Source organism: Mytilus galloprovincialis, chromosome 7 (assembly GCF_965363235.1).
Source record: "Mytilus galloprovincialis chromosome 7, xbMytGall1.hap1.1, whole genome shotgun sequence".
Lineage (NCBI taxonomy): Eukaryota > Metazoa > Mollusca > Bivalvia > Mytilida > Mytilidae > Mytilus > Mytilus galloprovincialis.
Window position 1 is genome coordinate 29975800 of NC_134844.1, and position 25024 is coordinate 30000823.

The 25024-nt window shown below is 30.9% G+C and overlaps 1 protein-coding gene across 2 annotated transcripts in view; it reads left to right on the forward strand.

The window, feature by feature from the left end:
* The first annotated feature begins 1810 nt into the window (after positions 1–1810).
* The window catches only part of LOC143082733 (uncharacterized), a 28967-nt gene continuing 5753 nt past the window's right edge, over positions 1811–25024 (forward strand). Inside the window, exons 1-2 of one of the 2 annotated variants that reach the window (XM_076258566.1) lie at positions 1811–1912; positions 13233–14020. In XM_076258566.1, coding sequence (XP_076114681.1) covers positions 13246–14020 — 775 coding nt within the window. In that variant the 5' untranslated portion in view covers positions 1811–1912; positions 13233–13245. Of the gene's footprint in view, positions 1913–5578; positions 5719–13232; positions 14021–25024 lie in introns of those variants that run through there. The other variant, XM_076258567.1, reaches the window with a different exon arrangement.

A 25024-nucleotide genomic window follows, 5' to 3' on the forward strand; every position in this document is an offset into this window, starting at 1 on the left:
GACCTATATATATATATTGCTCTTTTGATTCCTTTATTAATCCCAAAAATATCAATATATGCTAGTTTTTGAAAAGTTAATTACTTTGAAACTGAGAAGCCAGATCCCTTAACAGTAAGAATAAAGTTATGGTTCAAAGTTATTAAGAAACAGTTTGACTCATAAAATCGATACTAAGCACAAAACAACTTGTATGGATGGAGAGTTGTCTCATTGTCGATTTAAGCAGTTTGAGAACGTCACAAGCTTAGCAATGCTAGAAACATCAACCTCGAAAGACGGTTGGGTCATAAGTTTTCATAGTTCAATAGCAATGCATTTTTAATTATATATATCTAAAATCAATGTTAGCGCCTATAACGACAAATTTTAAAGATCTTACATGAATGTTGTAGTAATAGCTCTTAAGAATAACTCGATTAGAGGATATTTTATTGTTGTTAGATTGTGTATAAGTTTCTGAGATCTATAAACATCATGACAGTAAAACTTAGTAATTAGATTTTTACAATTACAGTCAAACTTTCAAACCAAACGTGTGTATCTGAAAAGAAATTTAGTAAAGATATTAATACGAAATTTATAGGACTTTTACTCATTTACCAGACACACATGAATAAGTGTCATTAAAAGCGAAAACCGGACGAGCTATGAAATATACACACCGTAAGAATGGGTCAAAGAAACACCATCTCCCAATAAATGAAAATTGCAATAATGGAGTGGCAAATCGTTTTTAGAAGCAATATATATTATAAAACGGTTAAGTTTGTTTCTATAGACTTATTGCTAATGTTATCGGCTTGAATATTTCATTGTTATATAAAAAAAGCAATTCAAACGAGAAAGCTACTGGCCGGAATAATAACAAATCAATTAACGAAAAAAAAAAAATTTGACAGACACAAACCAACGACAACCACTAAAGCTCAATCCTCCCCAATCCATCGACAGAGGTGTAACAGAAGAACATTTGATTAAACAGTGAAAATAAGATGCAATTTCTAAGACTTAACTGAAAATATTGGTACAAGTTGCAAATTTAAGATGAATAACATTAAAACACTGAAATATTATAAATCGCAGTTACTGAAAGCTAGTTCAAAGCCAATTTACTTATTAAAACATCTTATTCTCCCAGACATTTTTTGTTTGTTTCTAAGTATGTTCCAAATAATTTTCAAAATGTGTACAATAAGTTATGTCTATATTCCTTAGCATTACAAATTCGTTGTCTTCTGATATCCCAGTGTTAGATAAACACGATGAAAAAAAAATAGAAATTAAACTTTGGGAAAAATTACTTGTCCGTTTTATAGATTTATTTTACTTTCTATTAATTTGTATCCAAAAATAAGTCTCTTCTATCATAGAACAATGCAATATTTTCCGCGTTATAAATTAGAAACGTGATGAAAGAACCTATACCACAATTACATAACTCAAGTACAAGTAAATATTCTGTTTCTGATGAAAAAAAAAATTAAAGTTCAACATTTTCAATTATTTAAGAACGTCAATCCATTTTTTCTTTAAATATCTTAGTAGATGTTTAACAACGTAGGTGTCTACTATTTCTTTAATTGCTTTCTTTCGATTTTCCGGTATAATATTGCAAAAAAAAACTTAGACCTTTAATTAAAATCGTTCCTTAATAATTATATAAAAGTTTATTAATTATATGCATTCTATTGAAACTGCTACGACAAGCGTCTTCCCGCCTTTCACTTTCCACATCCAATAATCAATTGTAATCATTGCATCAGACCATTGACCTGATTGGACAACTGCTGAGTTTGAATAACAAATCAAAAATCGTAAAACGCCTCCATGTAATTACTAAAGAAAGTGTCTGAAGTCTTTGAATGATAGTGAGTAAGGAATGAAGATAGGGTAAATCTGTACTAATAAGGTAGGTTCCTGATTTCATTAAATATAGTACAACATAACCGTATTGAATGTTAATCTTTGAAATTATATTGCCAGCACTCAATTTCCAAATGTAGAATAGGTTTTTGATTTCATTTCTTTTTTTTACATATTATAAAGTTGTGATTTGATGGCTAACTAGGTAAAAATAATTTTTAAACACATTTTTCCTCTTTATTCAAAGATCATTTTCAAAATGCTCCTTCATTTTTTCGTTGCAAAACAATTGTACTTTATGATTTCAAATAGAATGTTTTATAGTTAATCAAATTTAAAGCTAAGTACTTGTGAAAGTAAAATATGAGAACATGCAGAGAATAATCAGTCTATTGAATATGTTAGAATACATACTTTTTTTTTTAAGTTTCCTTGAGCACGTGGACAATTTTCGAAAGCAGTATTCAATTTTATTCCGTTGTCGATTTCGACAAATTATATTCTTCTATATTTCTGTAATTTAATTCATTTATTCGTATGCCCAAAAGCATAAACATTAAGTTCGGTTTTGAAAATAATTTGGAAATGTATGCAATACATGTCTTTAAATGGTAACATGAAAAATCTAATTATTTTTTTCATCATTAGAATTAAGAATTGGTATACATACTTTATTTCAACTTGAATAAGTAAATAAGCACATTGTGATCACTTGGGAAATAACAGCTTAGACATATACATGTCTAATGTAAACATAAATCGGCGGTCTTGGCTTTGTGGTAACGCTTTCGTCTCTAGTGTATCGGGTTGTCTTTTCGCTAATCTAAAGATTTTTGATAAGCATTTCCTGCATTTACACCAAGCACGCCGCATTAAGTGGCAGTATCAAAAACTCATCAACCCGGGAGTAAGATAAAATTGAGATTAGAAATGGGGAATGTGTCAAAGAGACAACAACCCGACAAAGAACAGAAAACAGCCGAAAGCCACAATGGGTCTTCAATGCAGCGAGAATGTATATGAGAAGGGTAGTTGATTGTTTAAAATCTTATTACGCTCACCTGTCTAGTACAAAGTAAGATATATTCGTATTTCATTTATGTTATCGTGTTGAATATGCTTGTAATAGTTGCAACTGGATTTCAAGGTGTTGTCACTCAATCAAGAAATTTAAGAACGTTAAATTGGAAATAAAGTTTGTATATACTGCACATGCGTGTAAAATTATACTGATTTATTTTTTGACATAGAGCATTTGCTTATATGAGTATAATTTTTGAGTCAAACCAAAACATTAGAAAGCGAGGTTTTTTTTCAATTACATTGAAAGGTTATGAATTACATGTAAATGTATCATCAAAAGTGATATTAAAGCAATAACAAATTAATTAAAGGTAAACTTTGCATGAAGCATAAGTTAATAATTTTAGACTGGTATATCAAAATACTGACTTATTTATTAACAGAAACCTACATTGGTATATTGCCGTTAAACTTTTCTTTTTCTTATACTGCCGTATGCATTATGTTAATGTTTGTGTCATTTTGGTCTCTTGTGGACAGTTGTCTCATTGGCAATCATACCACATCTTCTTTTTTATATTAACTGTGTCAAATAATTAATTTTCATTGTCATAATAACTCCTACAATGTTCAAAATATTTATCAATGCTGTTTAAAGGTGGGAAAGTATGACATATTTATTAAATCAATGTGTTATTGAAATAAAGATTGCTCTAACATCATAGTAATCCCAGAGTTAATTCTTATATAAATATTTCTTAAATGACTTTTGTTCATTTTTATCGACAAGTTATGTCATGACAATCAAGTACTTACAAATGTATATGACGTTTAGGAAGATCGTGATATAATAACGGAAATTCGATATAGAGATCTTAAGAGCAGAATGTGTTACGACAAGTATCGAAAACATCGTGTTAAAGAGCAGTAATTGTACAGACAATTATCGAAAACATCGGTATTGACGATTTAGTGGTGGAATCTGTTTCTCTAAAGCCTGTTATCCTTCGTTTAAAAACATTTGCAGAAAGCAATATATATGTGACGTCATCAGGCATGGTCGCCTTTTTTCGTGATGTCACACTAGGAAATTCAGAATAAATCAAGAAAAGTTAAACGTCATAATTTATTTTCGGTCAATCACTTGCTGAGAACAGACATTTCACTAGTGGTGAAAAATTGTTTTCTTACACCGCTCAGGAAATGTGTTTTTAAGAAATGAAAACAAAACAACATTCTAAAGATATAGTTAGGGTTCGATGAAGGAAGATTATTCCAATAATTGTTTTTAAATTTGCTATTAAATATTTTAAATTAAAATTAGATAGTATGAAATTCAAAACAGTGTGGCTGTGGCCATTGATTGACACATTAAATTCACCCATTGACTGGGACAATTTACGTGAACGTTTATCCGTAACGACCACTGTTCACGACGTACCTACGATAGATATTTAAACTGTGGGGTCACCAAAGGTTTCTTAACGCCTTTAATTATAAAGTAATTCGAAAAAATAATATACATGTATGCATTTTTCTTTCAAACTTAAAACTGCCGCGGACAAGTAGTACCCTAATTCAAAACAGGTAATACGGTTTATTGTATTCTTTTCTAGTACAACCTTGTTAGAAATACTATGTCCAGTACGAACTTATCTGTAGTGATAACTACCATGTGTTGTTTCAAATGACAAAGACATATTATCGTATTAAACATATCTGGTATAATACTGTGATATTAATATACAATGTACGTTTGTATTAGCACTCTTGTAAAGCAAGTGGTGTCCATATTGAAAATGGATTTCATAGTCTTCATTTGAACCTCTCATTCATGATATTAAACCATTACTTTACACATGCTGGAAGATCAATTTCCTTCATTAAACTTAAGAAAAGTATAGGGTCTCGATATATTGTCCTGTTGAAATTTTAATGTTAAAAGACGTTTATAGATGTAATTATACACAAAACCCAGTTCGTTCATTTTTTTTTAATACGGTGCAGCGAAACTATTTGAAAGCGAAAAAAGGACCCTGGTTCTACAATGTAAGGCAACCTTGACAAATAGGCCACTGGTGACATTTGAATCAATATTCGTCTTTAAAATTGGTCATGCATCGTTATTATTGCAGTTATTTTGAAGGAGATGCCAAATGGGGTGATATACGGTACATATTTTTATCCTCTAAGTACAAAGAAGAACCGAAACGTATGAAATATCGTTTCATTGAATGGAACATATGACGAAATATATATATAAAACAATTTGAATCGTCAAATATAACTTTGATATGGGTAATGTCACGTGACCATTTGTTTACAGCTAAATTGAGGACCAAAGTTAAAAAGTGGTTGAAACTCTTTCATGAGAAGAAGTCAGTTTAAGTGTTCAATTTACATTGGCCTTGGAGAGAGACAATGTAGGTGCCAAGAAAAATACCACGTGATATACTTTGACTATTGCCCCCAGTCCAGAAGTACATGTATATTGCCCGATGTGTCATCAGAGAACGGGACTTGTTTTTAGCGCGTCATTATTGTTGTGACGGTGTAGGAGTAAGTTTTATCGACTTATTATTCAAATTAATAAACAATTAACACCCAACCTCGACAATAAGATCATTAATAACAATAATAATCGCTAAACTTGAACGGTCTCCCTCGTGTTTAGCACGGTTATTATATACCATTATCGCTAAGTTATGGATTTAATTATTAAATTTTTAAGTATACACTATTAACATTATAAATGATTGGTGTCTTATAGTATATAACCATTGTTAGCTACAATACTACTGTGCTTAAATTTTATCTGCTGAAACTAAGGTAAGAATATCTTCTTCATTTTAGGGAAACCCTGTGTATGTCAAATCTGATTTAATTATTCCTCTTGTACGTATTTAAATGTATCAATTTATAATAATATGCAGTAGGTAAAAATGTGCTTACTGCATTGTAATCTATGCTTTTCATTATTATTATGTTCAATAAATCCGTCTTTTATTAGTGCGGTGGGGGTATTATTCTATTTTTAAGGCTTGAAAAATTACATCGTTGCACCCGACTCTTTGATATTAAAATTTCGAGTTTAGGTTTCCTCGGCCTTCCGTCTTCGAGATTGAAACACTATTCTGTCTTCTTGATTTATACATGTGTTAAGTCAGTACAACAATTTACGTATGTTACCAAATGGGATACGATTCGAAGAGTTTTGTGTACTGTTTTATGTCTTTTCGACTCTTCTCGATTTGGTCATAGTGTTGTCTGTGTTCATCGACTTATGTAATTAGATTACCCCTTAGTACATGTATCTTCATACTCTTTATTTTTACTGCACCACAAACTTTCATTTAAATTTCAATATTTGATTATTGACAGAGGAGCCTTATAATACGGCACAAGTACTATAGTGCACCCATCTTCGTGATAATACTGAACAAATGTTGTTGTCCTTGAAATTTGTTCTATCTAAACATGCAAATAGTGTTCGATAAAACAAGAATATGGACTGATTTATTTTTAACGTATTGTAACGAGCGCAAGCGCGCGTATTTGGTGTTCTATAAAAAGATGATTATGAATACAATTCGCTCTTTATTTTTTATTTTTTTATTTCAGTTTGAATACAGAACATTCTCATGATTCAAACAAACATCGCTATCAAAGAACAAATTTTCGACGTATACATTTTTCAGATATTAATTAGGCTCTACAAAAATAATATTTTTTTACCATGAATTTTTTTAACATATCAACAGATATTGTTGCGTGACACTGATTTTCCCTAATGAACGCGATTCTTTTTTTTCATGTATTCCTAGACAAATTTGTTGGAAAGAAATCAATTTTAAGATTTTATTATCTATTTAAAAAAGAAAATAATTCATACTCCTACTATTGCACTGTATCGTATAATGAAGAGTGAAAAGTTTTTGATAAGAATATTATTTATCATTATTTCGTTAAATCTATTTTTATTCTGAGCAAAATTAAGAGATGATTTAGTTAAAGCATATAAAAGATTACGACATTCATAAAAAAAAACATGTCCTAATAGATAAAACTTTATTTGCTACATTAAACTGACATCGGCATTAAATCTTACGTTTACTGTAATAGAATCATGAATGTTAAAAATACCAGTGTTATATGCAGTCAATTAATTAATGTTCTGTTGAGAACTTAACGAGAGAGAATCGGAAACAACATTGCATTTAAATCAAATTTCAGAAATTTAAGAAATGTTTCATGGTAAAACTTTACATGTCTGATAGAGGACTATTTTATAAGCAGATAAACTGTAAAACGATTACGAATTTGAATTCTATAATTATAAAACATAACAAGCAGTTTTACAAAATTATTAGCGACAAACAAGGACACAAAAGGCTAGTCATAGACACTTGACTGAAATTGAAATTTTTCATCTATTGCACGAAAACTCAATCATTCCCATTTTAAGTACTTTTTAGCCGTTCCACTTAAACTCTCTCAGGTTGTTTTTCTTTCCTACCAATGTATAATAGCCAGTTATTATTAGAACTTTGTTTTATGATTGTCCCACTGGTGTCTTGTGCTACCTTTTCTCTCTTCTTATTGGGTTATTTTCCAAATATTAAACATTACAAAATTTATTTCTCGTTTGAATTGTTTTACATTTGTAATATCGATACCCTTTATAGCTGATTATGCGGTCTTGAATTTGCTCATTGTTGACGGCCGTATGGTGACCTACAAAAATGTACCTTCATCCATGACATTTGGTCTCTGATGGAGAGTTGTATCTTGGCAATTGTACCACATCTTCAAAATTTGATATCGTGAACCGTATGAATGTAGTTTGCTTTCAATTTAAATAAATCTCCATCGAATACATTTAGCATGAAAAGTGTATATCAGTATAAAAGTCTAAAATTAAAACAACAACTATACAGAACTCAAATGTAAATTTAAAATGGAAAGCCCCTATCAAATGGCAAAATTAAAAGCTTTAACACATAGCACGATTAGAAAGCAACTGTTTGGTACATTGTACCTGTAGTCATTTCAATGTGTAAAAAAATGATGGATTAAACTTGGTTTTACCGTTTTACCATTATTAATACTGTGTAAGTTGAAATATAACATCTATAATCCTAACATTTGATAATAATTGATTTAAAAACCATTTTTTTTCCAATAGCTAATGATAAAAAAGATACCTAGTATGTACTCTGATTCATTAAAGAACACGCACAAAACGTGTCTTCCGTTTTCAGGAGGATCTTTGGAAACATAGACAATTACCTCGAATTCGATTTTTCTCTTGTAGTATCAGTCTTAAGACTAAATTCAATTTAGACGTTCATTATCCCTCAAATGACTGCAGCATCACAACTGTCTATTGTGAGTTTTTTGTTTCCTTTAATTGTCTTTTAAACGTTTAGTTTTTACGACATAGTAGAAAGAAAACTGGTGTTTAACGTTTTTCTGTATTAGTAATTGCATTGTAATGTAAATTATATTTACTTGAATGTAAATGTCGTACATTAACTCATTCTATTAGATTCGGTCTAACCTAATTACCCAATTTTCAGCTTTAAATAACTAATGCTTTTCATCTATAGTAGGCTAATAAAGGTAAATGGGCTTTCTTTTGGTATACGATTCAGTTCGTTCCAAATGCAATTGGAAAATAAGTGATTTTTATTCCATGTCATTGTCGAGATGCAACCCAAACAGTTTTTGGATACGCATAGAGAACTGCCAAGTCCTAATTAGGACATGACGGTGCGAGAAATATTATTGTTGTTTCGTGCTGCATTATGTATGGCATGCAACATGAAAACATTTCTTTTACTTGAAATATTTTAGTAGATATATTAGTTGATGTGTAACGAGATTTTCAGAACTATTGGTTATATTGTTAAGGTCATTTTCTTTTTATTGGTGATAGAAGTTTCATGTGACTTTAACATTTATGATCGTTGAATGATATAAGCATCTCTGTTGTTCGGAATTTGTAGTAAAACAAATAGTATTTCATGTAAAAGGGTGATGCTAATGCTGCAAAATAGAGGCAACAGTAGTATACCGCTGTTCGAAATTCACTGAGAATCGATTGAGAAAAAAACAACAAATCCGGGTTACAAACAAAACCATAGGGAAACGCATCAAATATAACAGGAGAACTACGACACAACAGAAACATAACATTAAAATGTATTTCACACAGAAACGAACAATAATATAACAACGGCCATTTTCCTGACTTAGTACAGGACATTTTAAGACAAACATTTGCATATCAAGCCAATTGTAAGATGTTGGCTTAGTAAACTACAACCAACAGTAAATGAACAATATTTGTACAAAAAGATTAATCATAGTAGAATTGTATAGTAGCATAAACTCTTCGTATTATTCATCAGTCGCCGACTTTTCATTGTTCTATTCCTATGTATTGTGTTTTACCGTTTTAATTACGATCTTTTGACACAGTTAAATCTGCTGTTAAGCACAGTTTGACATATTACATTGCGGATGCGCAAATGTAAATCAGTTTTATATCAGGATTTTTAATCTTGTCTGATATTCCCTATATTACATTTGCATATATATTCATAACATGTTATATCATACTGTTGAATACTTATTCATAGCAAAAACAATTTATAGATGTCTTCAAACGTTTTAGAGATTTAAACAAATTTTGAGAAGTCGTTAAAAAATAAACGTGAGCCAAGGATCTATATTGAAGGCCGTATTTTTGACCTATAATGATTGACTTTTACAAATTGTGACTTGGAAGGAGAGTTGTCTTGTTGGCACTCATACCACATCTTCTTATTTCTATGTCGGATATTTGAAACCAAAACCCAGATGTTACATAAAAATAAGGATACTGAATTTCATAAATTTCTTAATTAATGTCAATGTGCTTGATGATTATATTTCCTTTACCTTTCCGCTTAAAATCTTCTAGTTCGTATTCTTCATATAGAGTATTTTGTTTAAATTACTAGAATTGCAGTAAAAATGCAGCATGCGTATTCTTCTGTTGTGTTTTTTTAGCATAAAATATATTACATGTTGATGTGACGTGAAGGATAAATTTTCCGACAAAATCCAGAACGGAATACTTGAAACAGAATACATGTTGTTTGTGAAACAAACAGATGGCAGGGAAAAATAGCTTTTAATATGAATCTAATAAAAAGATATCTCTTCTGTTGAAATTGTTGTGATTTATGTTCATTAAACATGCGACAGTTCCAAGATCAATTTCAGTCCAATCAGAACTTTAAATTAAATCTTTACGACCGTAAACTATCCAATGCCGTACAAATAAGATTTCTTAACAAATTATTAATAACAAGCTCAAAAATTAAAAGGGTTAAAATTAAATAGTTTAAATGAGTATGACCAATAGCTAATAACATTCTTTGGATCGACATTAATGATTAACCCAAGGTACAAAGGACTTTAGTACAATTTATTTCCTTAAAACGAAAAATCTATTAACCATCCATTCATTTCATACAGTAATTTACCCTACAATCCTAATAATTCAGCATGGAGTGTTGAAGTGTCTCGAAGACACTTCTTTCACATCTTACAATTAATCATCTTGTCTCCTATTTTCTAAAAATGCATTTCTATACATTTGACATGAACTCAATTGAACACAAAAATCTAAGTTGAAGATCGTGTTTCCTGCGAATAAGATTAGTGATTTTCCATGAAAAGATTGTGTTTATAGTGACTAATGAATCGAAATGGCGATTAATAATTTGTCTTTTATTTTATTACGTGTAATGAAATTACTAAATCAGTATTATTGGAAAGTGCGACGCTAAGGTCACTTTTGGAAAGATCATAAAAGTCTCGGTCATGAGAACATCTACAAGTTGAGTTTAATCGACGATAGAACTACAATAATGTTTTACTTTAAAATATTCTCTAGGTATTAAAGGATAAATATTTGAAGTAGATGATATTATTAGTTATCTTGGTGTAATCAGGGGTGTACAGAATTTTACACCATATTTCATTTTCTGAATTGTGTCTATTCAATATTCATAAAAATGAAGATAGCATTTATAAAGCTTGCGGCTACATCGTCACCGTTTTTTTTAACCTCTCAATAAGTTCTTCGAATGTTCTTTATTTTTAAATTGAGTATATATAACAGCACTACTAAGAACACGTTGTTCTATAGATTTCATCCTAAAAGGTATCCTAAATATAGGTCATTTGCCAATTTCTCCAGACCTTTTAAAGTGCAAATTATTCAGATGACTAGATTTGTCTGCTAGAATTGACAAGACTTCGGGAGGATTTTTGTTTTCTTCAAATTTCCAAATTATTGAAGTCGTTATTGTAAAATGCTGTTCTTTTTTCTTTTGCAATTGCATTTAGTAACTATTAAACTGTAAATCAGTTAGCTTTGAATTTCAGCTTAGCTATATTTACCATACATGTCAAAAGGTTTGATAAAAAATCAAGTTGTTCACAATTTGTTTTAGTTAACTTTTTCAAATGCAAATAAAAATCAATCTTGGAATTGAATTCTTGCAAGTTGTGATTTTAATTTCATTTCCGATTGACAAATCTTTTTTCTTCTCCATTTGAAGTTTGACTTGAAATTTAATAAGTTTGTCTTCTCTCTGGTTTTGTTAAGAATGAAGAGTGTAGGGAGTATGTACGTTAATCCAGCTGCTACATCTCACTCAAGTAGGTGAACAGTAGATGAAATCGCCATTATCAAATCATCGTTGTATTTTGCTACAGGAATGAATTTATTTTCTTGAAGCAGCCTCTTATGGCAGTGTTCAACAAGCCCAAAACAAATTACTTGATCAACTGGTTGTCACTTTGTCGCTTTATCGCGATTTAATTGACAAATCAATTGATATAAAGGCTTGTAGAATAGTTTCAAACTGAATGAAACGAAGGAGGACGTCTCATTAAATTATATTGATATACCTGCTAGCATCTTATCTGCAGATGAAATAAAAATCCAATCTAAACATTTTGCACGGTCTTTCGGAAAAAATCAACCGTCAATAATGCAAGAAATACATGACCTTTAGAATGATAAAACAAGGTCAAGAAATACATGACCTTTAGGATGATAAAATCAAGTTCAAGACATACATAACCTTTAGGATGATAAAATCAAGGTCAAGACATACACAACCTTTATGATGATAAAGTCAAGGTCAAGACATACATAACCTTTATGATGATAAAATCAAGGTCAAGACATACATGACCTTTAGGATGATAAAATCAAGTTCAAGAAGTACATAACCTTTAGGATGATAAAATCAAGGTCGATTTTCTCTTTCTTACGTCTTTACCAGTTTAGTATTTAGTATAGAGCCAGCGAGTAACTGTTGATATATAATCATATAACAAATGGGTAAATGTTATAACTGAAAATAACTGGATAAGTTTTGTAAAAATCATCGAAATTTCAAGGTAATAGATTTTGCATTATGAATATGAAATAGCACGTTGTGTATGAAAGTTTTAATTCCAAGAGTCTTTAGTATCTTATTTTAAATTGTATGCAGAAAATCTTGAGTGCATGTAAGTCCAGGTTGTTAATTTATAAGAATTGCTCAGAATAGAAAGATTAAAAAACTGCACAAATAGAGGAAACGGAATATTAATTCTGTAACAATAAGGAACTTTAAAGTCAAGAACATTAATTAAGGGTTTGAAATCAAAAGAAAAATGCTAGACGTTGACTTCTGCCTTGTATAATTGATATGAGTATTTCGTAATCATGATGTAATAAGTAATTGAGGTTTTATCCCAACCAAATCCCAAACAGGAAAACTAAAACGGCTGTCAAAGAGAGCCATAAGACATAATTATTATGTTTGCGTCATTTTAATCAGAAGTTTAATGAAGGTGATCGGAAACTTATTAATCATATTTTTTCCAACCGTATAAATAAGGAAACTACAAACAATGTTACATTGTAAATGGACTTTGTATATACTGTTTGTTGAGTAATATGAATACAGTCATGCATAACACAGATCTCCTTTTATCCATACAATGTTATGTAATAGAAACACTCGAGGAACTATTTTGTGCAGATATTCATATCACCACCCGAGGACATATTTTGTGCAGATATTCATATCACTACTGCCAATCGTTTAAATCTACTTAGCATTGACTCCATCTCAATCACAAGCCAACAGATTTTCGTTACTTTAAACAATATTGCAACCTTTTAGCTAATTAAGTCTCTGAGCGACAATATCCTTATCACATCTGTATACGTCGTTCCATATAAATAGATATAATAATGAAATAATTTTGCATTTATTCTTCTTCAGGGGTATAAACAAAATGAATCTCAACATCCAGAACAGTTTAATATCATGTGTGACTTTTCTATCAGTTTTTGTGATATGCAACAGTGCCGAAACCTTGAGTAAAGATGACAGTAATAACGCTGAGTTATCTTCCATTATTGGACAAAATCTAATAGATACCGCAAATCAAGACATAAACAAACGAAAATGGGGTTCAGTTGCTAGTTGGGGTAAACGGGGGTGGCCGCTATATTCAGGAAAAAGATGGTCCGTTTTACATACTTGGGGAAAGCGTGCCTCGCCAGACTCGGATGATATTAATAAAAGAAAGTGGTCAGGTTTTACATCATGGGGTAAACGAGCACTCAAAGATTACCTCAATAATGACGACGATAAAAGAAAGTGGAGTGGTTTTACATCTTGGGGAAAACGAGATTTGCCAGACTACGAAAATGTTGACAAACGTAAATGGTCTGGTTTTACTTCTTGGGGAAAAAGATCTGATTCTGATGACATTGAAAACGATAAACGAAAATGGGCAAGTTTTAATTCTTGGGGTAAACGTTCTCCATCATCGGATGATACGGAATTAGACACTGACATGGATAAACGTAGATGGAACCAAGTAGGAGTTTGGGGGAAAAGGAGTGAACCGGAAAAGAGAAGATGGTCATCTGTATCAGCATGGGGCAAACGAGGATGGAATAACTTCCAGTCATGGGGCAAACGACCATGGTCATCATTCAAATCCTGGGGGAAACGTAATCCATGGCATTCATTGTCAACATGGGGCAAACGATCTGTACCAGGTTAGTATATTATTTATAATTTTAAAACTTCTTAAAAGAATTTGACACATTCATGTCAAAATAAGGGATTGTGCGATTCGTGCCTTATTCTTGTTTCTAGTTGTTTCTAAATTTTGAACCACAAGGCGAAGATTCACATGTTATATCAATTTATTTGATGCAATATATAACAATAAACAGATATGTTTCATCCATGTTGTCATAATTTATGTAGTTGTGACGTCACGGAAGGTGGCATATACGTGTTTTGGTTCAAAAATATTATATAGATTACGGTCAATTTCCAAATCTTGGTCAATTGTGAAACCACAACAAAAGAGCACCTGCAAATGGCAACTGAATTATATACAACTATGTTATTTAGTTTGTACGAACATCATCCCTCGTGTCAAAATCAATATTTCTGATAAGTGCATGTGTTCGATATTTCCCACTTATAAATATAATTATGTAACACAATATGCAGTTTTTGTCATCATTTGTGTGATTTTCTTAAAATTAAAATTTTCCTCATACAAGTCCGTCAATATGCAGGTATTGTTATTCTTCCTTACATATATTTTTACAACAACAAAAAAACTATCTATTAAGACAAACTTTTCACTAGAGACTAACAGACAAAGATACAAACACATACAGGGCATTGGATGGCTGTCAGTAATAAGTTAAAGTCAAATTGTTTAGTAAGCTATGTGTAATAAATCAAAAGAGAATACCAAAGGCCGCATTAATGTTAAAACAACAAACGAACACAAAAACAAACAGACAGCAAGCAAGCAATTCTATATAACCAGTGAATTACAGGATCAGACAAAATGTTTAACATGATTGAGTTTAAACTTTAAATACGTATTTGATTTGTTTATCCTTTTGTTTACAAATGAAAACATCAAGTTACTTCATTTTGTAAGTACAGGATAGTAAAAGTGTGTAAAGCGTTTATCGTTGTTTTTGTGTATTGTTTTAAAGAAAGAGAGATGCGGAATTATTCATTATTTCATTACCCTCTTACACTCAAACATTAAATGGCATTTAACGACAGTGACATGACAATGATATGGCAAACTAACATAATATTTTTTCGTTATACAAAATATGTAAATGTCATTAGACGCCTTACAACGATAAATAACACACAATGTGTTTAACAAACTTCCACATTAACTGTTGTGCTCTTAATTAAACATATCAAAACTGGCATATAAACAAATTTACAAACGGAAGAGGACATGCCACGTGGTCTTTTAATGTAGGTATGTATTGCCCATAAATACCTTGAATTACTTTCGTCACGTAATATGCGTTTTATCACAGCTATTGAAAATTCTATCTTAGTATTTATTAGATATTACTAGAACACACCCGTGATATCGCGGGTCCTTGATTGAATTAAAGTATATAACTATGCGCAAGCCTTATTTTAGTATTAGTACTGTCATCTGATAAAGTCATTCCGATTATAAGATACAAAATTTGCTCTGCTTTCAAATCTTTCTGTTTGAACCCGTCGAACTGGAACTTATCGATTATTGGTAATATTAATTATTTGGAAAACAAAAGGTACTGGAATGGAGTATTTTTCAATCAACAGCATTGTCCTATATTAGTTATAAAAAAAGTTGAATTCTTTGATTTGCTGTTTTACGTCATGCCCGCTAACAAATTGAAACTTATTTTTAGTCCAGATTTTTAGTATTCGTATTGTTATCTTAGAAAGACTTACGGCTTAAAATACTACAATAGGTAACAATTTGACAATTTAGTAGTGTCAACCCTGTGATTATGACCCGTGTATATAGCATATCAATCCTGAATACACTGTTTGGTGGTGCGCCTGTCAGATGCGGAACGTACAGATAAGGTAATAGGTAACAAGTGATTATACTATTGGTATCGGTATCGGACTCGACCCGGAACTTCCTAATTATTGGCAATATTAATTACGTGGAAAACAAAAGGGCCTGGAGTGGTGTAATTTTTAATCTACACCTTTGTACTATATTAGTTGTATATAAAGTTGAATTCTTTGATTCGTCGTTTTTACGTGATGACGGCTGACAAATTGGACCTCGTAATTTTAGTATTATAGATAATGCATTGAATTAATGACGATTTAAAAGTTAGAATGACGACAATGGGTAAACAACAGCTGTTTTGTAAGATCTTAACGCCATTTGTGTACTTTTCCTATGATCGATGCTGTATCATCAATTTAAAGTCATTAATGACAAAGATGTGTCTACTTTTCTACATTTTCTATATTCGTTTTTACTGCTTATTCATAAGTTTATTATGACCACCTTAATGGCATGCCACCCCAACAAGAATGACAAGCTTTTATACTGGGAATTAAATATTTTAAAATGTGGCTAAAGATCAAAGACATTCTTATAATACTATGGTTATGTCTGAAAGAATGGTTATAAAAATGAAATAATAGAGACATCGTGAATACCGACAAAGTCATCCCGTTGTTACATTTAACGACAACTTAACAATAGCTGAGTGCTATAGAATCCTTCGTCTGAAATGTCAACAATATTTTCCTTTTGTGGTAACTAATTGATTTTAGTATTGAAATTGTGGTTTATTGCTTTGATACATTTAATTATACAAAAGCGTTTTATTTCATTTTTTTTGTTATTTCGTCTCATACATCATTTATTTCAAAGCAACTGACAATTGCTGCATTTTTATATATTTTTTAACAACAAAAATTCTAGAGCTATAATGATTTGCCTTTTTGATAAAATCTATTTTAAAGATAAACGTCAAATGCCTTAGTCGACAGTCTGAACAAAATATGACAATAAAAAAAGTATATCCTGAATAAATATTATAGGTTAAACATAAAAACTATATTGGAGCTAGTTAAATTGCCTTTTTCTTACTCGTTTCCAAAAAGGTCATTCCTTTAGTAAAACAAAAAGAATTAGTGTTTTACATAAAAGCATTCTACATTTTGGAAAAGTAAATCTAAAACTATTTCGTCTTGTTATTTCTTAATTTTTATGAAGCATACGTACATGTAGAATATTTTTTTTATGTCAAGCGCTTAAAGGGGCACTAGCTACGAGATTTATAAAAAAATCTTATATCTTTTTTAATTTGCTCAATCAATGATGAAATTAAAATAGTGAAAAAAATAATTAGCTTTTAGCAGCCAGTATGGTCCAATTTTGTCAAAATAAGCTAAAAAACATTGATTTTGAATTATTCACTTGCAAGTGAATAATTCGACCTCATTGAATCCGTATTCATGTGAACTTCAATTTAACCCCTTAGCTTGAGATGGGTAACACGTAAATTGTATTGTAAAGTTATTTAAAGGAAAAGAATGTCAACATTGAAAGTGAAACAAAGGTAAATAATTTGATTGACTGATTCGATCCACAAAAATTCATTCTTATTCAGGTAAGAACGATGATAAACATTTGTTTTTCATCTATAAAATGAAATTAAATAGACCTAAAATAATCAAATAGCACGCGTTTGCTAAATCTATTTATATCTATTATTCTTGTTTACATCGCTTATATGGTCATCGCATAATCGACAATTAATTAGATGGTGACTGGACTAAAATACACACGAAACGAAGCTACGTATTTTCACGCTCATGCCCTGTTTATTATTTATTTTAAACTTTTAATAAGTTTGGATAACTGTTTTACATTGTTATAAATAAAGTATGAGATTTTGAATTAAATCGATGAACATGAATTTGACAGCTAGTGCCCCTTTAACACTCATGGTGGTTGTTTTTCCCAATGAAATTTGAAGAGTAAATACTTCGTGTATTGATAATACAAAAAATGAATAGCGACACTGTCATTCCTTTTCAATGGGGTTCTAAAATGTCCACAAAAGTATAAAATAGAATGCATCTTTTTCAATCTGTTTATACGTCTACACATACAGGTTTGCTAATTTAATTTTCTATTTACGCCAAATATGTGTCTAATTTATCATTCCGACCACCACTGATGGTTATGTGCGAAAAATTCAATGTTTTGCTGTGACATTTACATCAAGCCATCAAACAAACTCATGCTAAGTAATATAGTCTGGAGATGTCTCGACAATCTTTTTTTTTCTTTGCATGTTATTAATTAATCAAACAGTCTGGTAAACAGTATTTTCTTTTGAAAAGAATATGATACATCGATTTTACTTATCCTAAAAACACTTCAACCAAATATTATGTAGTCTACTGATTTTTAAAACAAACAAAATTTTTGGGAGTATAACTTGAGGAAATCCCTATCTGTTCAACCAAATTTTGCAATTTTCACGCGGCTTTCTTAACATTTTACATGTACCTTAAGTTTAACTTCATAGAAACCAGGTATATCTTGAATTGCGCATGTAGTACCTTCTACAATAGCCTTTCGGAAGTTAAGCACCACCAGAAAAAAACCCTGGTTTTCTAGAAATCTTAAAAAAAAGTATACTGTAGAGCCCATTATTTCTCCATTTTTAATGCAATCTTTTAGACAAGTAGATGCTGGCTCAAAATGGTCTTAATATACATTGTATATATAAAAAAGAAGATTTGGTATGATTGCCAATGAGACAACTCTCCACAAGAGACCAAAATGACACAGAAATAAACAACTATAGGTCACCGTATGTGTCTTTCATCAAAAGTTTCAATTCTGTCATTTCTTGATGTTGAAGTAAACAATGACAACAACGTCACTTGTTTGTGTCAGAGTGGGGTTACTTTTGCATACGTTCTAAATTTGAAGGAGTACATTGGTGGTCTGACATTTGAAACAAATGAACTTTGATTTCTTGAAGGCAGTCTTATATATTTCTTTTGAGGCATGTTATTCATATATTGCTAAAATCTCTTTAACAGAGACTGTGATGGATCTATTGATATCAAAAAGGACCGCTTATTGATAAGTTAATGATTAGAATCGTTTTGATCGTGCTCGAAAGTTTTATGCTCTATGTTAGTTTTCATTAATGAATACCTCATAGCAACTGTAAAAAAGAGAAACATTAATTATAGATTCTGATTCTTTTAAAATGGTTTTTATTTCATAATGTTTTAAGGGAAAGATCTTTAATGTTATGTCTCTTATGTGCATCTACCTTCCTAGACTATTTTCTAGTTAATAATTTTTCTTTTGCATCGACCGTACACCCTGCTCCTATGGGCTCGAGTTGACCTGAAAGAAGTTACACAGAAACGCCCCAAGTGTGCATAAAAATCGTTATAATATTTATTTTTGTATGTAAAATCTATTTTACGAAATGTTAAGACGTCTTTTGGCTTATATCTATAATGTCTTTTATTACGTTGAGCCATAAATCAATTGAAATTATATATTTTAGAATGTCTGGAGTCATGAGTAGGTTAAAAAAAATAGTAGAAAAACGTGCTCATCGTTGACAAGAAAAACATTCTGTGTACGTCGTCAATATTTTTTTCTTTCAAAACGTGAAACTGAACTTGACATAAAGTTGTATTACTGCTATGCACAAATTAGTTTTTGGTCTCTTGGTATTTACCACCAATTGTCTTGCAACGACTAAAAGGGACAATAAAATGTGAAATTTGATAATACTAACAAGCATAATCACCATAAAACTTAAATGATACAGCAATATAATAACTGCCCAAAGTAAAAATAAAATAAATTATGGCTTTCATCTAAACATAAATCCACGATTAAAGCATATTTCGATATTGACTTTTTAGGCATTTATTTCATTTCGACTTTGTGGGTAGTATAATAATTCAGTATGAATTCAATATTTTGAATGATAATATTTTCCAGGATTGAATGAATTTAGAAAAATAAAGAGTTAAACACCTTTTCCTCAAAGAAAATTTTATTACTAAAAAAGACATAACCCATGGGTCCAGGTAACTTGATTTGGTACAGAAACAACAGTTGGTGGGGCTAGATGAGTATTACGCGCGCACCTGCCTTGTGTACATATCTACGAGATGTGACGCTACGGTAAATACAATATAAGAAACCCGCACTGTCCAGCAACACTATTAAATCCTTACTGACATAGAAAGTCGAAGACATCACACAATTTGAAAAGTCGGGTCAAAGCACACTATCAAAAGAAGCTGACCTGGGTACCAAAAGCTGTCGGTTAACGCTGCATCACGCAATTTCGATACAAATAGAATACACGATTTACTGAATCGTTATTTTATCAATATGTTTACGTAAGCAAACTCATTCGAAAATGAACTGCCAATTCCATGGCAAAAATGGAACGACAATAAAGCAAACAATAGTTTACAAAACTCAGCATTTAAAACTGAGGATGTAGCAACACTAGACCCACCAAAACCGAGAGAGTGATGACATGTGCTCCGATAAATTAAGCATTACAATTATGAGTATTGTTAAAAGAATATTATTCACAGTTTGTATGATACTAGATAGAACTATGACGATCCCCGTACTTACTAAAACAAACCACTCGGTATGTTTGGCCATTGATACTCTCGAATTTCGTAATTCATTTTTTGTTTCTATTGAAAGCCTGGTATCTTATCTTTGGACAATTTTCTTTAATTACATAAGAGCGAGCAAATTTACAACAAACGAATGGTGAGCAAGTAAAATAACGCACTGTTCAGCTTGCTAAGGATTTGTTTTTATAGCTATTTTAATGTATCATAGTATGTGTCGCTAACAGTGATGTTTACGGATCCCCATACAATGGATTTTAAAATAAAAAATGAAAAAAAAATGTTATTCATTGAGTTTTTTTAAGGAAATTTACAACTATCAATTTCATCAAATATAAGGCGGAATAACAGCTGATAGTTCCTGTTTGTCAACGACCTATACTAACAACATCCTTGTATTTCAAACTATAGTCCCTTCCTTCGGAGACTAATGGGCAGTTTAGTGAAATAATTATTCGGTTAACAATACGATTCTAAAAGAAGAATTAAACCTTGAAGCGTACACACCTTAATAAATTTGGCCTTTTCATAAACCATAACTCGTGATTAACAATATTGTCATTTTTCTTGCGTTACTACAGACTTTAATAATATGCATACCATGGTCAAATTAATGTGAGAAAAGAACATGTGTTAAAGAAAATTACAATAATTTAATGTCATTATAAATATTTGGAGCATCCTGTTAACTAGGAAATGAATAAGATAATTAACAATATATCAACGTCTTTCGTCCCCGTCGGATCAGTCAGTTTCCTTGAAGCAACGTTTGAGGGGGAAATAATGATTAAAAACGTCAAATAAGTGGCTTTAGACGTTTCTTTATTCCGCATTGATGTCAATATGTATCGCAACATATTTTAAAATTTATTTTAATAAAGCGGAAAATTAATCAACTTTGAAACGCATATTTTTGCTCGTTAAAGATTTTAACAACTCGTTCAATTAAGTTATAAATAAATATGAATGCTATTTTGATAAGGTTACAAATAGTTACAAATAATTATTGAATACCAGTCACTTTTCTTGATTAACACACGTGTCAAGGTACAAATAGATATAGGAAGATGTGGTGTGAGTGCCAATGAGACAACTCTCCATCCAAAGAGAAACGAGAAACACGTATAAATTACATAAACAAACGACAACTACTGTACATCAGATTCCTGACTTAGGACAGGTGCAAACATTAAACGTTTTAATGGATCCAAACCTTCTTCTTCTTTCTGAAACAATGTATGTTTATATATCAGTGAGTTTGCAGTTATTAAAGATGAATAACTGTAAAATATATAGGATTATGTACCCTTGTGTTGATTTTCAATGCTAAACATATGGAAATTTTATAGAAAATCCACAGCATTTATCCTTGTACCCTCATATTTGGCAATTTCATGGCAGATAGATATAAGATTATTGCATGCAGTGCTAGCATTGATTTCCTTAAAACGAGTTTATTAATGTAGCTATTGGTTTAAACAAATTAAAATATCGACCAAATCAAGTACACCTTTTAGGGTGCGCTCGACTTTGGTGACTCAGCACGAGGTATTTTGGAATTTACAGGTTGCTTAGAACTTTTTTGTAAAAAATAAACACTAGCACATCATAGAAAACCAAGTGAGTAATCTATGTTTCAAATTTTATAACAAAAATCTCTGTATTAAATTTTCTGTGAATTTTCTATAAAAATCTTGGTTTATTTGCCACAAAGTACTCTTTTTCTATTAAATGCAATAAAACAATAAATGATAATGCTTTGCATCAAGTTTCCCCTTGGTATATGTACAAAATGGCTATTATGTATTACATCTGTAGTTCTGATACAATTGAAGTTTGAAAAATTCGTACAAAAATGGCTACAAAAGGGGTCATAAACCTTAAGTAGATGTGGTACACGTATGATTACCAATGATAAACATAACTACCAGAGACCAAACGACGAGAAGAATGCGAGCAATGAACAATGCACAGGCTTGAACAATGAGAAAATTCCACGAGCAAAATAAGTTATATAAGACTATGTCATAATAAAATGTTTAAAATTACAAAAAAAAGGTAAAATCAATGGCATGATTTATGTTTAAAACAATAAATGAAAAATAATTAAAATTATATATTAGACCAATCAAAGACAACCACTGGATTACGGGCTCCTGACTTGGGACAGAAAGACGAAGAATATTACAGGGTTAAAGATGTTGTAAGTTCTGAACCTTTTCCATAACCTTGGACAACACAACATTAGAACACATAAGACTATTTAGAATAATAAAAATATATATATACTCATGGGTGCATTTAACGCATTTTCACTATTTGATCAATTATCCTTTCTTCTTGGATCTATCAATCATAGAACGAAGGTTAAACGTGTAAAAATGCATTGCTTAACATTTTTTTAACACATATATCATCACCTATAGCAAGCTATTAAAATTAAAATAAATGAAAATTGAAAGATTCAGTAAAACAGTTCGATAAAACATTTATACGCATATTGTAAATGGTAAATTTTCCTTCTTTAAAAGAAGAATTTTTATCGTAATAATGCCTCGATTTTCTGCTAGAGCCGAATTTTCTTGCATTGTATTTACGTAATTTATTTAAATGGGCAACGGTAAAATTGTATATATTCATTGCCTATAATAACTACAATTACAGATTATGTTCACTTTATTTATTGGCACAAAGTTCACACAGTTTACATGTTAAAACATAATAATTTGATTAATTTGCATCTTGTCCATAATTTCTTATTTTAATGAAAAGTTCCAAAGTTTATTCTAAAAGGCACCCACACACTAACCATAACCTAGAGTAGTAAAAGAGTCGTTCGGTCAAATTTGTAGAGCTTCAAATTAGATCTACCACGAGTTTCTAGAATGGAATCCTTAATATAACACACATTGAACATTTAAACGTCATTAGCTAAGATATTTTATCGTATATTGATAATTTCAATGCATAATTTAATGTAGAATGTTTCATGAAAGAGAATAATACAACAATTACATTTGTAGATGTAGATAATTTAGGTCTGTCAGTACCGAGGAAATTGATTTAACGGTCATTTATTGGTTTAGGCTCTTTAACCATTAATTATAACGGTATTGAAGAAGATTGGCAAATCTTAATAATTAATACCCAATTTTCTTCTTCACAGTTTTTGATATGTAAATTATTGATTAATTTTTAAGTAGCTTGTTAAAATGTCCGATACACGCTCTCATCACACTCTTCAAGATGCCACCTTATCTGTATTTGACAGAAATATAAGGATGATTGTTCTGGGTACTCTTGTTTGTCACGTTTTAGAACAATTCCATATACAATTTAAAATGTGAGTGTCATAAATGCTTTATAATTGCTGTATGTTAATGCTCTAGTGTAAATAATTATTCAAAAAACAATCATTATGTTGGTTGATTAAAAAGCTTCATTTTCATGTATTTCCTCTTTTCTTTTTTGGGGAATTTTCAATTTTCCTTCTGAGATAATTTCGTAAAATGAATATGTGAAAGGTTTTAAGCAATATTGAGTTACGTAAAATATCCAACGTAATCATAGCAATCTGAAAATATTGTATCGTAAAACATTAATAAGCTATTGCCATTGTTCTGCTACCAAATGCTCATCTCTACTATTAACAGTGTCAGTGATTTTACTCGTTTTAACACCCCCTTTTTTATGCTTTGACGTTTTTTGTTTGAGTGTGTCTTGATTTTTATCGGCTTTGCGTCAAGCGTAATTACACGCAAAAACGAGAAAAGTGTTAGAAAAATAAGCCTTTTACTGCAACCATGAACATTTAACAATCGAGCAATCAGTCATAACTTTAGGGTGTTAACACTCAAACCGGCATATGGAATCGGAGACGTTCTAAGGAAAAAAGGAAAAATCAACATTTTGATTTTAATTACTATATGTAATATTTGGTATCATTCTACTTGTTCGATAACATATATCATTTTGTCATTGTTTATTATACTTCAAAACTAGACACCATATCGTGTATTATTTGATATTCTTATTCAAGACGAGCTTTGTCCTCTAGATTTAAATGGTTATAAAGAACCCTGAATTGTGGATCTTTGTAATCAGACCGGTGTTGATTCATTCTTTTTCTCAAAGTTTGTCAAGTTTCCCCAACATAAAGTTGTCCACACAAAGTATATTCGATTCCGTACACGACATTGTCCGTGGAACAGTCCAGGGGCTCGAAAGATTTAGTATATTACGTTTTAGCTGTTAAAATACTGGTAAAATCAGGAGTCGTGATTATCGTATTACATGTTTCACATGTGCCCTTTAATTAAGTGGTTGTCGTTTGTTTATGTGATACATCATTGTTTTTCGTTCATTTTTTAGACATATATTAGGCCGTTAGTTTTCTCGTTTGAATTGTTTCACATTTGTCATCTTGGGGCCTTTTAAAGCTGAAAATGCGGTATGGGCCTTTTTCATTTCTGAATGCCGTACGGTGACCTATAGTTGTTAATTTCTGTGTCATTAGGTCTCTTTTGGAGGGATGTCTCATTGGCAATCATACT